Here is an 18,869-nt window from a genome sequence, read left to right on the forward strand (position 1 = left end):
ATATATACATATATGTTTATGTGAGAAAAAGAACAGTTATGTCTTTTTGAACAATAGCTTTCCGCCATTTCTTTTCACCACATGGATTTTCAGAGTGAAATAATGCCAAACCAGTAAATACTTGTGCAATCCCTCTCAACCCTACATGAGCCTGTGACAGGACAATTTCCACAGAACAAATAGTGACTTAAGATGAGACAATAACATTATATAGCTGAGCAAGTTCTTCAGATCCGTTCAGTAGCACAAGCTCCATGAGTCCTAAATATAATGCACTGAGTGAACCAGACTCTTTTTAGCTGCTAAGGCAATCTAAAAGATGTGCTGACTTATGAATCGTAGGGGATTTTTGTGACTGTTAATAGTGGTGTCAGTTACGTGATGCTTTTGATGTGGCATAGGCTGCAGTGGCAGGAGAGAAATGTGGAGGTGTAAGCCTTTGCTTGTGAAATACAAGCAGAAAAATATACCCATAATAGTTAATGCATTTCTTAGACCTCTGAAACACAATTCTCCCCAAACCACATTACTGTTTGTTGTTTTTTGTTCCCCTTATGAACTCAGTGTATTTTTAGCTGTTTCCATTGTAAAGGATATGCAGGATAGTAGGTAGGTACAGGTTTTATGTGTGTGCATCTTGTTATTACCGTCTTAATAATTTCCTGTTGTTGATCAATGATTTGAATATCATCAGCTTACACAGTTTCAGCTTATGTTTGACAAGGACATTTACCTTCTGTAGTTAAAAATCTGTATTTATTTCTTGGTACTTATAAGCCCATACTATTCTATGATTTTGAAGGCAGTAACACAGAGGTCACTGAGAAACTGGAAGAAGTGATCATGATTTGGATCAAACAGATCAGACAAGTTTTAGTGGAGAGTGAACAAATAAGAAGAGAAGCTGGTGATGTTGGTCCATCTGCAGAGCTGGAATACTGGAAGACAAGAATGTCATCATTTAACAGGTTAAATCCCTGTGTTATTTCTCTCAGAGTCTAAAAAATAGTTTTTAAAAAATAGATGTAAACTTCATTTCCAAAGGGAGTATTAAGTATTTCTTTCTTCAAAGCCTTTTAGATGAGATCAAGAGTACGAGAGTAAAGAAAATCATAAGTATTCTTCAGGCAGCAAGATCAAAGACTTTAAAGCAGTGGAAAGAGCTGGTAATTACCATGTTTTAATAGAAGTTTTAAATTAGTACAGTACCATATTTGTAATACACAGAGAACTGAACACAACGCTAAAAATAGGTGTGAGTGTTTATGCTAGTTTTGTACTGTGGTTTATTATCTATTTGTTGAAACATAACATTGAAGAGTCTGAAGTTAAATAAATGACTTGAAAAGAAGTCAGTGCTTCTGTATGTGTTATTCATTAATGTAGTGAGCAGAATGGTTGTGCAAAAGTAAAGCCATACAGCAATACAACATTTTTCTGTCTCTCTCCAGCTGTACACTATGCAGGCCACCTGTAGAGATGTTGGAAAGTTCATCATGTTGCTTTTAGAATTATTGACAGCTGGCTTTTTGTAGCATAACAGCTACTTCAGATAAGTGGATATCTGTAATGTAAACTTACCAGTCAAAATGTTAGGCAAGCCAGAAAATAAGCTGTAGACCATGTACAGCCAATCAGACCTCCCCACCCCCACCAGAATGCAGAACTTCTAACACTTAAGAAGCTATTCTACTGTTTTGAAAATAGACCAGCAAAAGGGTGTCAGCCTACAGAGTTTCTGTTCTTGTGCTTAACATTGTCACAGACTTCTGTGATAAATGGAATTTGGATGAGAGTGTGTGTACAGAGCCAGTACAAGCCACAGATGATGAACTAGATTTCTTTCTTCATACCAAATTGCCTCCTAAGCACTGGATAGTTCCACCTGTCATGAACAGAAGGATATATGAGCATTAGTTGTGAACTCATTTTCCCTAACAAGTGTTTATTAAAAAATGATGGGAAATGCCTTGGTAAATTTCAGGGATCTTGTCTAAGTTCTATAGGATGGGTATCATGCTAAAACCATTCTAAAATGTAAGTTGGATTATTGAAACCACACTATTGTTGCTTCTATCAGGAAAGAAAAGTTTAGGGGTTTAAGGAAGGAGAGTTCTTCTAAATCATATCCAAGATATTGCTGATTGCCAGGTAGATCTTACCAATTTTTGCCTGTAAAAGTAGATATTTCTTATGTAAAGAAGAAATGTCTTATTTGAAAGAACTTTCTGCAAGAAAATGTTTGCAAGATGGAATAATAGTCTTGCAGTAACATGCAAGAGAAAGAACCTCTTCAGTAAACTTTAACTGTATTAATTTTTTTTTTCTCCCCTCAGGATGGCAATATAACAATTGCTGCCAATGATGCTAAAGACAACATGAGATATTTATATACATTGGATAAATTTTTTGGCCCACTTGCCAAAGCCTCACCTGTAAGTAGTACTCTAAAAGCAACAATTAACTTGAAATTCAAAAAATAAAGGCTTTTGCTTGTGAAAGATATTATCTTTTCAGTATTTAACTCCTATGTTTAATGATTAGTGGACAGCTTAACTCTTTTGGCATCAGTGAACTGAGTTTACAGATTTTGAATAATCCAGAGATAATACTACTTCTTATGTAGAAGGCAGTTATCATTCCAGGAAATAATGGAAGGGAATGAAAAAATAAGCAAAAGATGTTTTTCCAAACCTGATATCAAGCTGAATTGTCTTTGGGAGGTTGAGCTTTACATATGGTACTTCTTCCTGTCTCCATGCTTCAGTTACTAGTTACTTGTGATTGTTTTAATGCAAATATCATAAAATTATCTTAAGCCTTCAGTTGAGCTGAAATTGGACAGCTTCCACTTACTTTACAGGTTAAAACTGTTTCTCTTGCAGGTAGCACAGATTTACTGTCATCTTGGTTCAAATGCTAAAACTTACTTTTATAACCATATGGGTCTGAGATTTCATTTTTTTTAAGTGAGAGCATGAATTTTGAAGATACAGCCACCAGGCAAAACTGTCTAAGCTTCCGTGGTTCAGTAGATTTACACATAATCCAGCTGCTTACAATTTTTCTAAATGTTGTTTTCAAAGCTTGTACTCTGTTTGAATCTATTGTGCAATTTCACACGGCTTTTCTTCTGCAAGTATTCACTATTTAGCCATATTGGATGTGATTTTTACATACCATACTTTTTTTTAAAATACTTTTCTAGACCATTCACTGTCTCTTGTTCTGAGTTCTCAAAATATCTGGCTTGCATGCATTTCTGTGGGACAGAAAAGTCTCTAGTTCAGTGTCCTCACTAAGAGAGAGATTATTGTTGCCTTGCCACCTCCTTTTGTATTTCTCTTCTGTACAGATCTAGGCAAAATGAGCAAAGGCAGACTTTATTCTTGCTGTTCTTCCTACAGGGGGGCAACTCTTTTGTAGCAGTGTATGACTCCTTTACCTCAGGTAGCATATTCCTTTGCAAAACAGACTACAGCACCTTCATGTACTGGAGAGCATGGCCAAAAAGAGTGCAGCCTCTGTTTTTCCTCTGGAAAATCCCACTCTGGAGGAAGACCTATTCATTTATTCATTACCCATTCCCCATTTTTTCCTCTTGGTCATAGTGTGTTAAGTCCCCTCAAATGAATTGCATGGTCCAGTTCATAATTAGATGTCTACAAGAACAATGTATTACAAGCAAAAAGATATTTATCCACTGACCAGTGTATTCCCAGCACTGTCACATTTTCCATTGTGTTAATTTTTTAGGAAATTCAAATTGCTGACTTTCCCATTTTTTTCCTGATGTAGGTAACAATGATGGAACACGTACCCAGTTTAATGAATACTGTCTGTATGATCTACTGTACATCACCATACTACAACACGTCAGAGCACATGACATCTCTTCTTCTTAAAATCACTAATCAAATGATAAACACATGCAAGACCTATCTCTGTGAAGGTGTTTCAAAAATCTGGGATCTGGACAGGTAATAGAATTTTAATTGAATCTTCTTCTGTTAGCACTAGAAATAAGTTTATAGATTACTCATCAATATTACTAAAAGGTAAATTTAAGTAACCCTTTGTCCTCCTATCAGGCACTAATTCCTATGTTAATTTTAAGCTTGTGTCTGTTCATTTTCTGTAGAATTAAGTACTCTGCAAAAAAAAAATACTATGTGTTGTGAAAAAAACTGTTGCAAAGCATGTAATATATATCAGTATGCAACATTTGATATTTTTGGCTTTTTTTAGACTAAAACACACTTGAGCAATTAGAACTGGGAGCTAAGGTTTTTCATAAAGAAGCTCTCAGGGCAAACTGGTGAAGTTCCATCTAATACTTGTATTTTGCTGTTAGTGGACAGGAAAGTCAGGTTGAGGAAGGAGACAGTACACACCAGGACCAGAATCACAATTCATTTATGCTCTGGCGTGAGCTATGTGGGTGATGAGACTCAGACTTTAATTTTCTTAGTATTCTGTGGACAGTGCTGTATGAGCAAACACATGAGGACTGCAAATGGTGCTAATGAGGCACCTTAAATTAAAAAGCTAGATTTCCTCTAAGTTTACTGGCTAGACATACCTAAGACAAGTTTTATTCTTGTTTTCTATCATCCTTGTTACAGCTCTTGGTATAGGAAGAGTCCCAGGTTTTCAGCAAATGTACAAAAAGTTTCAGAAAATGCACAAAAAGTTTGCCCCTGCTCTAAGGACCTTGTAATCTAAAACATAAGAAGAGCTTGCAATCTGAAACATAAGAAGTGAATAAAGAGATGGGAGAGGAAAGAGGGATGAAGAAAAACCAGCAGTCATGCAGCGTTGGTCAGCTGGAGTGACAGTGTTTTCAGCAAACACCTTTGGGTGTTCTGTAGGCATCACTGCCAGGAGAACTAAAGGAGACATTTCAAGGAAGGGACAAGTTAGCTACTCTGTGGCTACTTGCAAGGAGCTGCTCCCAAGTGCTACATACAGCATAAGTGGAAGCACAGAAGAGTTTGTATGAAACTTAACAAGAGGATGGTGAATGCTGACATCACTGGCAGAAAAAGTGATGTCACTTATCTGAAGGATAAGTTAACTGGAGATAGGCTAGGAAGAACACATAGTATCAGAACAACTCAATTATTTTCATGCAAAAGAGAAGGGAGAAACCACAGAGAGGCTTTAAGATGAGCATGACATCTAAAGTTATCAACTAGAAAAGTAATGATTTGAATAACCTCTTGAAAGAGTACAATTGGAGCAAGATTATGGTTACTGAGGTAAGAAGGGAAAGGTGTTATGAGCTTCATCAATCATGGACAGTCAAGATATCTGTGCTTAATTCCAGCCAAGTCAAAAGTGACATTGAGGTTAGGAGACATAAAAGTGAATCTAATACATAATTTGGTTTTGTCCTGTATTTTGGTGTTGGTAAAAGGAATATTTCAGAAATTACTGGTAATCAATCAACTACTGGCTATGTTTATTCTAAAGAACTAATTTAAATAAAATTATAATACTTTTGTTTGCTTATTCTAGCTGAATTTATTTTTGATACATTCTTCTTGTTTATTTATTTGCTGCTGCTGTCCCTGTGAAAGTTTCTCTCTTTCCCCATTAGTGGTTTCAGTCTGTAAAGTCTGACTTTCATTTTCATTCCAAATGATCTTTTGGAAGATGAAAGACAAAGCCAAAGTGGAGCAACAGCCTTGAGGAAATGGTTTATGGCTAATTTCCATGCCTCATCTATGTATCTCATGCATAGCAGGACCTCAGGGTTCATGAACAACTCTGTATAAGATGTAACTGTTTGTGGCCTTAGGAACCAACATGTTCCTGGTGTATCTTTTTAAAGAAACAAGACTTTCCTCATGCTTACTGTAGTCTGGAAAAATACCTCTCCAGTCTTCTCTGCATAGAAAAAAACAAATAAACAAATGAAGGAAAACCCATCAGAAATATGCAGTTTACAGAAGATGAGAAATGGCCAAGCCAAAGGCATTCAGGAGCCAGGGTTTACCTGGTGTAAATCCTTTCTGGACTATGCTGTGAAAGTTTTGGTTTGATGACAATAAAACCTACACTAAAAATATCCAATGTAGATAACAGATTTTAAGAAAAAAACTTTTAATGTAATCCTCATATTTTGAATGTTTTCAGGTAACATATAATTTTGTATTCTTATTTTGCAAAGTTGCGTGTCTGACTGAAATATTCTGGTTTTATTTATACTCTTTTGAGGACCTCCTTAGAATGATTTTCTGTCTTCTGTACTTTCTTCCTCAGGCATGAATTGCTAAAGAGGATACAACAATGCATTTCCCTCAAAGAACTGTACCGAACATGCTTTCAGAGAATTAGGGAGGAGCTAAAGGAAAATCGAAGTAACAGGCAATTTGATTTTAGGTAAATAATTTACTCTAATATGGAATCATATTCATTTATACAATTTACAAATGAGATGTCATTGTTTGTTTTCAGGAATAAACCAGTGACAGGTTTTTGCCAGTAACTTGTTGATTTAGCAGGTGTCCAAGGGGACTTCAGGAGAATTTATGCATGTGTTAATTTAATACATATGTTTACATATGGTCTGAAATCTCAACAAATTTGAGTAATTAATACAAGTGAAAAGACTCCAGGGGAATTTAGTCACCTTTGGGCTAGCTTGTCTATCAGAGTGCTGAGGGGATTTTTACCTATATTGCCACTTTCAGCATGGGACATTTCTTAGTATTGTACATTCACATTTTGGTCTCCTGCAAATGTCTTATTTAAAAGAGTAACTCCTGTGAAATATAATAAAGGCTTTTAATTTACAAATATAAGGATTAAGCATTTTCTGGTTTATATGCATTACTTTTAAATGGTTCTTATTTGATTTGTAATTATTAGACTAGAGTTTTTTTACATGAAACTTGGCAGTAGTTCTGGTAGAACGTGAATGGGTTAAATAGATAAAATCTATTACAAATATATTTGCATAACAATCCCTCTGTTGCTTTTTTATTGTTAGTGAAAACTATATATTTGGAAAATTTGATACATTTTGTAAACGTTTGGAGAAGATTTCAGATATGAGCAATATGATGGAAAGCCTTTTAAAGCTCCAGTGTATCAAAATAGAAGGTATTGAAGAGATCAGTACTCATTACCAGACCATTGCTACAAACACCAAATCCAAACAGTATGATGTTCTGGATCACAGAAAAAAAGAGGTACAGAAATTCAGCACCTATTGGACAATCATTCCCTTAATTCTCTGCTTTTCACTGGAGTTATGCAAAGAAGATTAATTTTGATAACAATGCATGTAGTATTTTGCTGCAATAATAATACTTTCATATCCTTTAATACAATTTGAAAGTGTTTGGGTAAATTTGGCTTTTATTTCAAATGTTTTCGTTACTTTTGATAAACTAGGTTTCGTGTGATAGGTAATGCTACAAACAAATTTTCTTAAACTTGTTTGTTTTCAGATGCATATATTTTGTACTGCAAACTGAAAACTAATTCAGGCAGGTCAACGCATTAAATACAGTTTATCTTGTTGCAAGAGTTAGTCATTGTTAGTGAAAATACTTAGTGTACAGACATTATTATAGTAAAGGCACTTAGATGAACATTTTAGAGGGAGAAGTTGCTCCAGTGCTGAGCAGAGTGGTAAAAACTAAAGAAACTTTTCATGTGCTTCAGACTCTTGTTTTAGCACAGCCTGTACCTGCTGGAATTGAGCTGTAGCCTGTTTGCTTTGCAGGATTGATAGCCCCACAATAGGAGTGCTGTAATAGAAATGTTGACTTACCTTCCTGCCTTCCCAAACTGTAACTTGCAACTGTCAGGAACTTTCCTTTAAACGTTTAAGTCTAGAGTACCTTTGGCTTTCTTCTAACTGGCTGATGGCTTACATTTCTGTAATCCTTGCTGTGTGGTTGTTTTCTGAAAGTGAACATTTACTCGTAACTGGCATGTGGAGGTGTTTAAAAATCACATGGCTTTCCTACACTTAAATTATTTGAGCAAAGTATACTATGGACTGTCTTCCCAAACTTGTAGAATGCTTTATTCGAGAAGTTTGCATTGAACTCTTTTTGCATGTCCTCAGTGTTTTGGACTTCTGAGAAAGATTATTACAGATAAATACCCAAATTACTTATAGTTAGGAGCTGCCAAATTTGGGAGTCTAATAGCAGTGAGGCTGTCACAGTTCCATGCCCCCAGGTCCCCTCAACTGCGAGGCTGGTTGTGTAATTCCTAACAGGCTGCACGCACGCATATACACCATGCATTTATACACGGTTCTGGCCATACACTTCAACACAAGCTGAAAACACAGCAATCATACAAACAGTATTAGTGAAGGCCTGTTAGTAGAAAATATATTTACATGGTTCCTTCCAGTAGCTGGTCTTACACAGTCTATCCAACAGCTGACTCCTGGGTACCCAGGTCTCCCCAGTTCCTGAACCTAGAAATCCTCCGCCAAGGCCCACAGCCCCACTCCTGCTGCTGGAACTCAGACCAATCCACACACAAAGACACATTCTGTGGGGCCCTCCAGTAACTGGTCTTAGGCCATCAGTCTACCCTCCACTTGACCCCTGTATCCCTTTGCTTTCTTGGTTGCTGACACACAAAGTCACACACATGCAAACATTTCTTTCTTGCAGTTTGTCCAGACTTACAACCTTATCAGTGGCTGACATTCAGACCCTACTGTCTCTCTGGTAGCTGGTGGGGGCTGCCTAGTCTGGTTTGGTATTCTCTAGCCGCTATATATGACACACCCACCCACCCAATATGCACGTGCTCCACTGTTTCTGGTTGCTGTGATCCATGGTTCCTACCCTGGTTGCTGATACTTAGACCTCAATACACTCCAGTCTCTCCAGCTACTGACTCTACAGGTGCACAGGCCCCAGTGACCTGTGATCTCCATAGAATCATTTGGGTTGCAAAGGACCTTTGAAGATTACCTAGTCCAGCCCCTCTGCCACAGTGGACAGGGGCAGCTTTCACTAGATCTGGCTGTTCCAAGCCCTGTCCCAAGTGACCTTGAACACTTCCATGGGTGGGCATCCACAGCTTCTCTGGGCAACCTGTTCCAGTGTCTCACCACCCTGAGTGTGAAAAATCTCTTCCTTCTGTCTGATCTAAATCAACACTCTTTTGGGTAGATTTAAAACTGTTATCCCTTGTCCTGTCTCTATAGACCTTGGTAAAAGTCTGTCTTCATCTTTCTTCTAAGTTGCCCTTAAGCCCCTTCGCTCCTGTTGCTGGTGTGTAGACTCCCATACACACCCATGCATACAGAAGAGAGCACCCTTTTACCCAGGAAAATGGTTAGAAATGGAGATAAGTAAGAAGACAAGACAGACTCTGCCGATCAGGTGCAGGGCACAGACAGAAAACCGTACTGATCAGCAACCTGTTCAAGTGACAGACTCCTTTTATCCCATCATGCCTCCATTTTCCCACACTTGTTCCTCCCACAAACCATATTGATCCCTGCATTTGCTTCTTCTCTAACTCCCATAATACATTTTGTACAGTCCCAAAGTGCTCTTCCCTGGTAAACTATAGTATTAGAGCCTCTTGTGTCCTAGGCAATAACTTCCCTGAGCCTGTAACATGCTCTAGAGAGTCTGCCAGTTTGCTCATCTCAATGAGTTTCATACCTGGACAGTGAGCTGAATGCTCTGCTATGGCAGTGCTGGGTGTAGGTGATGAGTGTGCTCTGTTCACTGATTAAGTTATTAGATTTCCTCTGCCTGTCCTTCTTCCCCTGTGCTCCTCTGTGCTCATAAAAATGAGGCTTCAATCATATAACCTAACACTTTTATTTGTTTGCTTTGCTTAGAATGTAAATGCCTTTGTTACTGGTGTTGTCCTTGTTTTCTTTCTTGCAGTGCTGAACACATGCACTGGGCACACAAAACAAAAACTTCAGGGAAACAATTTTGTATTACGTGAAAGCTACACTATAGGTACCTTCTTTTTTTTTTTTTTTTCCTTTTTTACCCTTTTCTAGTTTGAGAAAGATTACCTTGAATTTAAGAACCAAATTGCAGCATTGTATGAGTCCATACAAGAATTTGTGGATTCCTGGTTTGAGAAGACCGTAACTGTAAGTAATTTTACAAATGCAACCCGCTTTTTCTGGTACTCAGAAAGGCTGAGCACCCACAGGTCCTGCTGAGCTCCTTCATTACTGCCAGTGTTCTGTACTGTGCTGATGGCTGCCTGAGATAATGTAAGAGGACACTAAGCCTGTTACAAATGTCCTAAAAGGTGACTGTAGAAGTGCTGGAAGATAACGTTCATTTTTTCTTCGTGCCAATTTTCTGTTCCTTCTTTCCTTACCAATTTTATAGCCCTATTTTTCTAAAGTTTATTTTCTTTTTTCTTCTTGGTGTTGTCCTGCTTCCTGTTGCATTTTTGAGTTATTCCCGTTGGACTGGTAGGAGTAATGAAATAATTTCTGCCGTCTGTTACCTTAATGTCAGTACTGTTCATTGGTTCAGGCTCTGATCATGATACGAGATGTTAACGAAGCATGAATAAAGTTGTAGGTGTTCTACCACAACTGTTTGCAGAAAAAAAAGTGTGATGAGAGTCAGAAAAAAACCCAATTCCATTATACCGTAGTGGTAGCAGTTTCTCAGTTCATAGTATGTTAAATATATTCTATATGGGACAAAATGCAGAAGTAAAATTCACTAACTCATCTGTATGGACTTTTCTGTGTTTCTTAGAAAGCAGCTTACAAACTTACATGTTACGAATTTAAAAAAAATATGAAAATTGACTTCATGATCTATTAACACCTGCTGCAGTAAATGCTCCATCCTCCTTTTTAGACTGAACAGATGCTAGGACTTCTGATGAAGCTTGAACAAATTGGAGAAAATCATATTGATCTTGATGAGAAGTATACCATTGTCCTTCAGCAGTACAGCCAAGACTTAGAGTTTGTTCGTAAACTCTACCAGGAGCAAAAAGAAAATCCACCTATACCACGTAATATACCACCAGTAAGAAAGAACTAAATGAGAGAGAGCAAAGACTTTGCTTCTCAACTCTTTTTAAGTTAATGGAAAGATAACCTCATATTTTTTGTGTTTTAGGTAACAGGGAAGATTATGTGGGCCCAGCAGTTATACAGAAAAATCGACCATCCAATGACATTCCTTAAAAAGAAAACCACACTTTTGAAGGTTGGAAATTAGCAGAAGTGGATTTATGCAAAGCTTTCACACATGTTATTAAGAGACGCATGGTTTATTTTTATACTTCTAAGCTCACTTTTCTAGCAACAGATATTGAAGCTCATCCGACAGGAAAGGTGTTGGTGTTTGTTCCAGGATTTGAATTCCTTTTTGCAGCATTATTGTTCTGTGGCTGAGGACATTACTTCCCATGAGACATTAAGCTGATGACTTAGGCCAGTGCTTTTGTCCCTTCTGAGACTTCACTCGTGTGAATCCTGATAGTGGCACTGTTGGCCTTGTACCTAAGCTTAGAGCCTTCTGTCTGCTGTGCGCTGTAATGAAGAGAACTGAAATATTTAACCTTAAATGCTAGCCATACTTCGTGAAAGAATATAATTTTTACAGCTTTCTCAATGGGACATTAGTGCCTTGTATAGGTCACAATATAGACTTTGTTTTATGGGCAAGACTGGGAGGAAAAATCGGGAAGAGTTCTTTTGCGTAGAGTAGTCAAGTACTTCTTAATAATTGAATTCCTAAATATACTTTAATGTTTCTGTGTCTTACCTTATCTTTAAAATAGCACAACTTAAAGCTTTCTGTTTGTTTTCTTTTCCTAATGGTGGTGAGGAAAAGCCTAGTAGAGGACATTCCTACTATATTAGACTCATGGAATTGACTAAATGGTGTTTGCCTTTTTTTTTTTTTCCCTTGAATTGCAGACGCAAGAAATGAAAAAGGTTATTAAGAGCTACAATCAAATGGCTGCAGTTCTTCTGGAATTTGAACTTATTTATCATAGAGCCTGGTGCAGGTTTGCTGACCGGGCTAGAAATGCTCTGTGTGCTTCCTTACTTGTTAGGCACCCAGAAACCAAGGTATATATGATTGATTCTTTATGTTACTGTTGCCTTGTTTAGTATTACATATGCTGCTGCAATCATATCACGGATAGACAAGCACAGCATTAAAATAATCTGAATAGAGTTTAAAAAAATGACCTACTAAAACTGTTGTGTTGTTTTGTGTTTAATTTTTTAAATTTACTTTCCTTTTTGTGTATATATGGAACAGAGTTTATTATGTCTCTTCTTTGTAAGTTTCCTGCCTCATTCAGGGCATAAAAGAGGCAGTACCCAGCAGATACGTATCTGTTATTGATTTATCTACATCCTCCTAGATATTTTTTCATGTTTTAATTTCTATGTTAACCAAATTTTAGTCAAGGAATGAATTTTTAATTAGATCATGGTCTTCCCTGTAGTGATCGACATCACTATGTTGAGTATATTGCAATCATTCATTAATTTGCTTTCAAAACTGCTTGCTGAGACAGAAAATCTCACCATTCTTACTTCACTGATTATTTTTTCTGCTGTAGTACAGAGAAATTATGGTCTAAATGTGTCATTTTCTGATCTAATTATTCCATAATGCAGAACTGGAACCTTGTTTTCAAATTTATTTAGCATCTTAATAGCATTAGGTGCCTCAAAGTGTACAGAGATCAACCTACACAACATTTCTCCCTAGTCTACCAATGGAGAAACTGAGATGAAAAGGCAAATTACCTTCCACAGAGTGTAGCTGCAGAACTAGAATTAAACCTAGGAAGTCACAGGAGCCAAGTGTTAGGGCACAGTGAAGGTATCACAGGAAATTGAAATCAGTGTAAGATACAGGTTGATTAATACTTTGGAAAATCCAGATGTTTGCAGAGGAGAATCAAGTTCTGTGTAGAAACATGGGTATCTGTTTTAAAAATCTTCTGCAGTCATCTACATCTTGTGATATGTTCCAGTTATATTACACTACATGTAACCATCAAACTGCTGCCTTATTTTCTGTATCTTTTTTTTCCCTTTACTGCTACATGAAGGAATTACTCGTAAACTTGGACCCAGTGGTCTTGGAAGTACTTTATGAAACAAAATACCTGAAAAAAATGAACTTTGACGTTCCAGATGTTGTCCTTGGCTTGTGGGCAGATGAAGAACAGATTAAAAGACATCAAATGGAGTGAGTGAACTGTTTTTTGATCTGATTCTCATCTGCAAATGGGAATCCCAAGCTTTGAGTCCATTGCATATGCTTTTGATTTATTATAATTTTTCCTTTTGAGGGAGTTTAATTGAAATTCAATTGCTTTCCCCTGCATTTCCATAGTAATATGGGTAATATGCAGTTGTTTCTGTCTCCACAAAAATCTCATTACCGGAAAATACCTACATGCTTTTGTTTTGTTACTGCAACAGCTGCTCTGTAAGTGAGGCTGCTAGGTACTGCTAAGGCATCTATGCACTATAACATAGGGATTACTCTCCAAAATATTACTGTTAGCATCAAAAGCTTTTTTCTGTTAGAAAAACAATCTGGAATTTGCCACTATATTAAGGCACAAACCACACATTTGTATAGGTGATACATCACCTAAGTTATAATTTGCTCTCTTACGTTGAATATCTGAAAATAACTTTTGCTGATTTTAAATAATTTCTTTCTGCTTATTTTAGCAGTCTAATTCTGTGCTGGAAGAGTTCTTTCCATTCCCCCTGATGCTGATTCTTCTCTAACTCACTAAGCAAGGATGACAGGTCTTATAAAAAGCCATCCTTTGTGCGGAGTGGTTTTTAGGTAGTTTTTAAAATAGAAGTGGACTAAAAGGGAAAAAGTTCAAAGAGTTTCAGAAACACCAGAATTCAACACATCCTCCCTTTTTCTATTGTTAAAGTTTTCAGTCTTTCACTCTTATAATACCACTTTTTTCTTTAATTATCTGTGGAGTGTTATAAGACAAACTAACCTAAAGTTTGTAACGTGCAAGGCAAACTCGCTATGTGCTCCAAAAAGCCACAGCCCTAACTTTTGCCACCCGAGAGAAACAAAAATAACAGAAAATGTTTGCAATAAAAAAAATAATCCAAACTTACTTTCTACTCTAAAAAAGACTTCAGACCCACTCCCCAGGCAAAGAAAGAATATTCAGAGATTGCAGGCTTTTGCTTAAGCAACACTGGAAAAACACTTCTGGATATATTGTGAATGGGTTATCTCAGTATATGGTTTGTAATAATGATGTTTAAAGTCATGGTTTTAATCTGGCCCAGAACACAGCAATTACCTTATTTTTTTTCAGCAGTTGTAAGAAGCTCATTATGTCTCTGACTTCTGAGCTGCATTCGCTTCTAATTCTTGTTTATGCAGCTTTATTATGTAGCTTGCTCTTCATGGAACTATATTGGTAAGTCGTGATTCAGAATTTGGACTGCTTTTCTTTGGGATTTGGTGTCCTAAATGATTTGGATCTAGCTTTTCTTATAAGCAGTGTCATTTCATACCATGTCTTGTAAGAGAGGAAGACGGGAACAAAAAAATAATGTTTTCAGTTTTGTGGCTTTAACTCTAATAAATTTTCCTTGGAAGAAAGTTTCTCTAAATCCATCACAGTCACTTTACTGGAGGTACTTATGTCCCTGTTCTGGTTCTGCTGTTAGTGGGGAGAAGGAGGCTTAGTTTGAGCTAGGAAGAGCTAAGAAGAGTTCTTATTTTTAACACAGGGCCAGAACTTGGAAGTCTTATTAACAGAAAACATGTTCAAACTTCTGTATGTTTCAAATATCTGACTTAAGTACATTCTTGACATGATCATGTCTTGCAGACTCCAGAATCTATTGATGGATTACAAAGAGCGTGTGAATGGGATTCCTGTTATACTGAAAGCAGTGATGAAACCATTCATAGGACAAGTTGAGGATGCACTTACTCCGGGCCTTGTGCAGCTGTCATGGACTTCTTTGAACATCAATAAATGTACATCTAATAGTAGGAGAAGAAGTGTCAATTTCCATGCCAATTTTAGGAAGAACACTCCATCTGTACAAGTGAAAGGGTTGTGAAGCACTGGAACAGGCTGCCCAGAAGGTGTTTAAAAGGTTTAGATGAGGTTCTTAGGGACACGGTTTAGTGCTAGAGTTAGGTTATGGTCAGACTTTATCTAAAGGGTCTCTTCCAACCAAAATGATTCTATGATTCTTTGTTAAGTATCTGAATAGCTATAACTCAGGTTTTAATGCTTCTTTGGATCAGGATTTGCTCTGGTGGAAATTGGCCTTTTTTACAAGGTAGCAGTTGTGTAGCAGGAGTATCTGGGCTGCCTTCTGTTTCGTGCTGCTGCAGGTGAAATAGATTTGCCCCTGGAAAGGAATGCTTTTCTCTAGGGTGTGCACCATAGCTTTTTGAAGATATGCAATATCTAAGGTGACCAGAATGTATGTTGGATACTTACAAATTAGCTATTGGTTCAGTGTTCGCAAAATAACTCTGACCTTCCAGTGATGTGCTGAACTCACTTTGCATGAGCTAAACATCTTCAGTTCATCTAATACATAGAGGTATGAGCTCCTGTGATTGTCTTCTAGACAAAAACTCAGGAGAAAATGTGAAAAAATGGATTTAGGACTACCTATTTTATATATGTGTGTGTATACATATATAAAAGCTAAGGAATTGGTTGGATTATTTGTCCATTTTAGTCAATAAAAAAGACAATATCCATCATTAACTTCCTAAGAGGAACAAATTATGTTTTCCACTTAAAGCATCAGTAGTTGGGCACCACTTTCACACTGCTGTGTCTTAGATATTATAGTGATTTCTTTCTATGTACAGTAAGAAAGAGTATTGGTGATTCAAGCAATGCTGTCTAGTGATGACAAATACAATGGTATCAGGTGACATATTTCATTTTTGCAAAGAAAGTATGAACGACAGGGAAAGAATTTATCCAATCTGTTCAAAACCAGTCATTTTAACCTAGTTTAATAAACACATCCATTAAAGGGCTCCGACTATCTCTTTCAAAAGCAAGTTAGGTCAAACACATGAAAGAAGAAATCTAGTGGTTTAATTAGTATGTAATCTTGGCTGGAGGAATTTTAACCATAAATGTGTAAGTTAATTACAATGATAAAAGTAGTGGATTTCCTTGTTAGTTTATTTAGAAGCACCAAAATAATTTTTGGACAGTTGTATCCTTTCAGTTTTCCACTATATTTTATTGACCTTTTTCATGACAATGTTCTTTAACACACACAAAAAAAGAGATATTTTGAAGGCAATTATACTACTTATTATAAAACGGTTTCATGTAAAGTCTCTGAAGTAGAGTAAGTCCATCATGTTTTGGTTCCTGTCCTTAATTGCACATTGCATTGCCATTAAACCCTCATCTTATTGTAATACCGGGGCGGGGGGCAGGGCAGGGTGGGAAGCAGAGATGAGGTTTAAGGGGTCTGTATTTTGCATTATTTATTTTCATTTTGTTTTCCTTGCTTAGTTATTAAGAGTGTTTATAGTACCCTGAGGAAGCTGGACTATGCAGTGAAAGAAGCAGCTGATACCTTGGAATGCAGAATTGAAAGAATTCTGGAGGATATGTCGAACACTGCTCTGATAAGTTTGCCCGAAGATGAACCTACAGATGTCCTTTCTTTCCTGGAACAGACAGAAAAGCTTGCTATCTCTGCTGCTCACAAACTCTCTCAGTAGGTTTATTCATTGCTTAGATTTGAAGGCCATATTTGAAAGGGATTATTTATGTTTTACTTTTTTATGCATAGAGAGTTTATTCGTAAAATTTTACTTTAACAGAGTACTAGTCTAAAGCAAAATGACGGTTTCAGGATGCAGGGAGAAACTCCCAAGTGTCTTGAAAACCGCAGATGTAAGATTGCATCTGTAGTGCTTAGCATTTCATATTTTTCTTCTTATGACATTCTAATAAGTAGCAAGAGAAATGAAGATGGATAGACTTGAAATCTCATCACTATGTTAATTGATTGGTTCTTAGTGGTAACTAGCTAATGTAAGACTTCATGTTCTCCAGTTGCTGTAATTTTTTGGCCTTATTTTCCAGCTTATAGCAGAATAGTTGTTCAGTTCTTCTCCAAAAGATGTCCATGCTCACTGTGCAAAATTAGATGCATTCTATTAATTTTTTTTTTACTAATTCTAATTTCACAGATTATCTCACTGTATCATCATGATAAGCCTGTTTTATTCACTACAGTTAGAAAATAACTTCTTTTTGTTTCATTATTATGAAGCTCAGTTGAATCAGATGTAACAGAGTCCAGCAAATGGGTTTCTTGATAGTCTGCATATCTTAATGTCTTACATTGTATGCCCAAGCAATAGGATCAAACTGAAAAGTATAAGGGTATTCCCCCACACATACAATTCTTCACAGCAGAGTGGGACTGTCATATGCAAAGGGTATTCCTGATGTTTGCTTCCCTGTGGGTGACTGTAAGGTTGTTTTTGTAGACAGAGTCAGCAAGTGGAGTGCTGTGTGTATGAACTGGTAGACATTCTTCAGCACACGTTGAAGGCAGATGATGGGAGAGCTTTGGAGGTAAGACCTCTACAGTGTAAAAAGTAGCCTTTTGTAACCTAGTTGGATACTAGATATTTCCCTTATATGCTGGGTAATTCCTAAGAATTTCCCTTTAACTCTTCAGGATTCATACACCTGTACACAACTTGACATGAAACAGAAAACACGCTGCCAAGAATGCCTGTCCTGTAGTTACTACAATCTGATGGGACAACTTTGTCAGAAGAATACTGACTCTTTGGTCAGATGTGAGTCTGGTTTTTTTCTGATATGTTTAATTTTTTAATCTTATTTTAAGCTCTTTAACCAAGCTTATTGTGGTAAATAAAATGTAACCTCACTTAAACATTATATTTATTTAGGCATGAAGATTTCTTTAGAATCTTTAAGACATCGACTGCGTGTTGATGACTCTAGGTATCAGATGACCAAGTTTGTAGAGACACAGAGGGCTCCTTTGTTCAAAGCTGAAATTCAACTGGCTATTCCAAATGTTGTGTTGAGACCAAGTCTTGAAGATATTCAGGTAACAAAAAAATAAATGCGCATCTTAGTCATTTATGGTAAAACATTTATAAATGCATTGTTGAAAAACAACATGTGCAAATTTACTCTGCTTTAAGAACTAAAAGGAAGGGAAAAACAGATGAAATGTCACTTGAGTTTGTGGCATCACTGGGTGCTAAGGATGTGAAGCTACCCACTGTCAAAATCAGTAATTAAATTTTTTTCTCAGATTTCATTCACAACCTTCATGGTGTTGTCTATAAAAAATCAAACCACAAAGCATAGTTTAAAAATACCATAGACAGAAGAAGTTATATAGTAATTTATATGGCTCCTGGATAGATCATGGACTATGCCATCACAAATCCAGACAAATGTATTCAGACATTCTGATGTAAATAGAAAAATTATTATTAATAATAAATAAACTATTATTAATAATAAAAAAATAACTGTTTGTAACCAGTTTAAGAGAAAATAGTACTGTAAATTAGGTTACGATCCCCAGTTATTCATGATTACTGTTCATAAAGCTCTGTTACGTTCTTGTTTGAAAAACACATAAATGTAGAAGGACTATGATAAAACGCTATGGAGTACTCTTTTCCCTTATAAAATGCATTTTGGGTGAATCTGCTTTATGCATCTTAGAATATTTCCTGTAAAGATAGAGGTATAATTTTTCCATTTTGGTATTGTTTGGTGGATCCAATTTTTCTTTTTATTTTTTTTTCCTTTCTTTTTCTTTTTTCTCCTCTCTTATTTGTCACAATCTC

At 36.6% G+C, this 18,869-nt stretch overlaps 1 protein-coding gene across 1 annotated transcript in view; it reads left to right on the forward strand.

Moving 5' to 3' along the window:
* Positions 1–18,869, forward strand: part of LOC136097897 (dynein axonemal heavy chain 5-like) — a 170,365-nt gene that overhangs the window by 15,270 nt on the left and 136,226 nt on the right. The window contains exons 9-24 of the mRNA XM_071804333.1: positions 803–968; positions 1,073–1,166; positions 2,337–2,435; positions 3,799–3,980; positions 6,268–6,387; positions 6,998–7,199; positions 10,013–10,108; positions 10,842–11,015; positions 11,109–11,198; positions 11,915–12,070; positions 13,072–13,211; positions 14,851–15,002; positions 16,528–16,735; positions 17,517–17,604; positions 17,711–17,834; positions 17,949–18,112. Coding sequence (XP_071660434.1) covers positions 803–968; positions 1,073–1,166; positions 2,337–2,435; positions 3,799–3,980; positions 6,268–6,387; positions 6,998–7,199; positions 10,013–10,108; positions 10,842–11,015; positions 11,109–11,198; positions 11,915–12,070; positions 13,072–13,211; positions 14,851–15,002; positions 16,528–16,735; positions 17,517–17,604; positions 17,711–17,834; positions 17,949–18,112 — 2,255 coding nt within the window. The remainder of the gene's footprint in view (positions 1–802; positions 969–1,072; positions 1,167–2,336; positions 2,436–3,798; positions 3,981–6,267; positions 6,388–6,997; positions 7,200–10,012; positions 10,109–10,841; positions 11,016–11,108; positions 11,199–11,914; positions 12,071–13,071; positions 13,212–14,850; positions 15,003–16,527; positions 16,736–17,516; positions 17,605–17,710; positions 17,835–17,948; positions 18,113–18,869) is intronic.

Source organism: Patagioenas fasciata, chromosome 2 (genome assembly GCF_037038585.1).
Source record: "Patagioenas fasciata isolate bPatFas1 chromosome 2, bPatFas1.hap1, whole genome shotgun sequence".
Taxonomy (NCBI): domain Eukaryota; kingdom Metazoa; phylum Chordata; class Aves; order Columbiformes; family Columbidae; genus Patagioenas; species Patagioenas fasciata.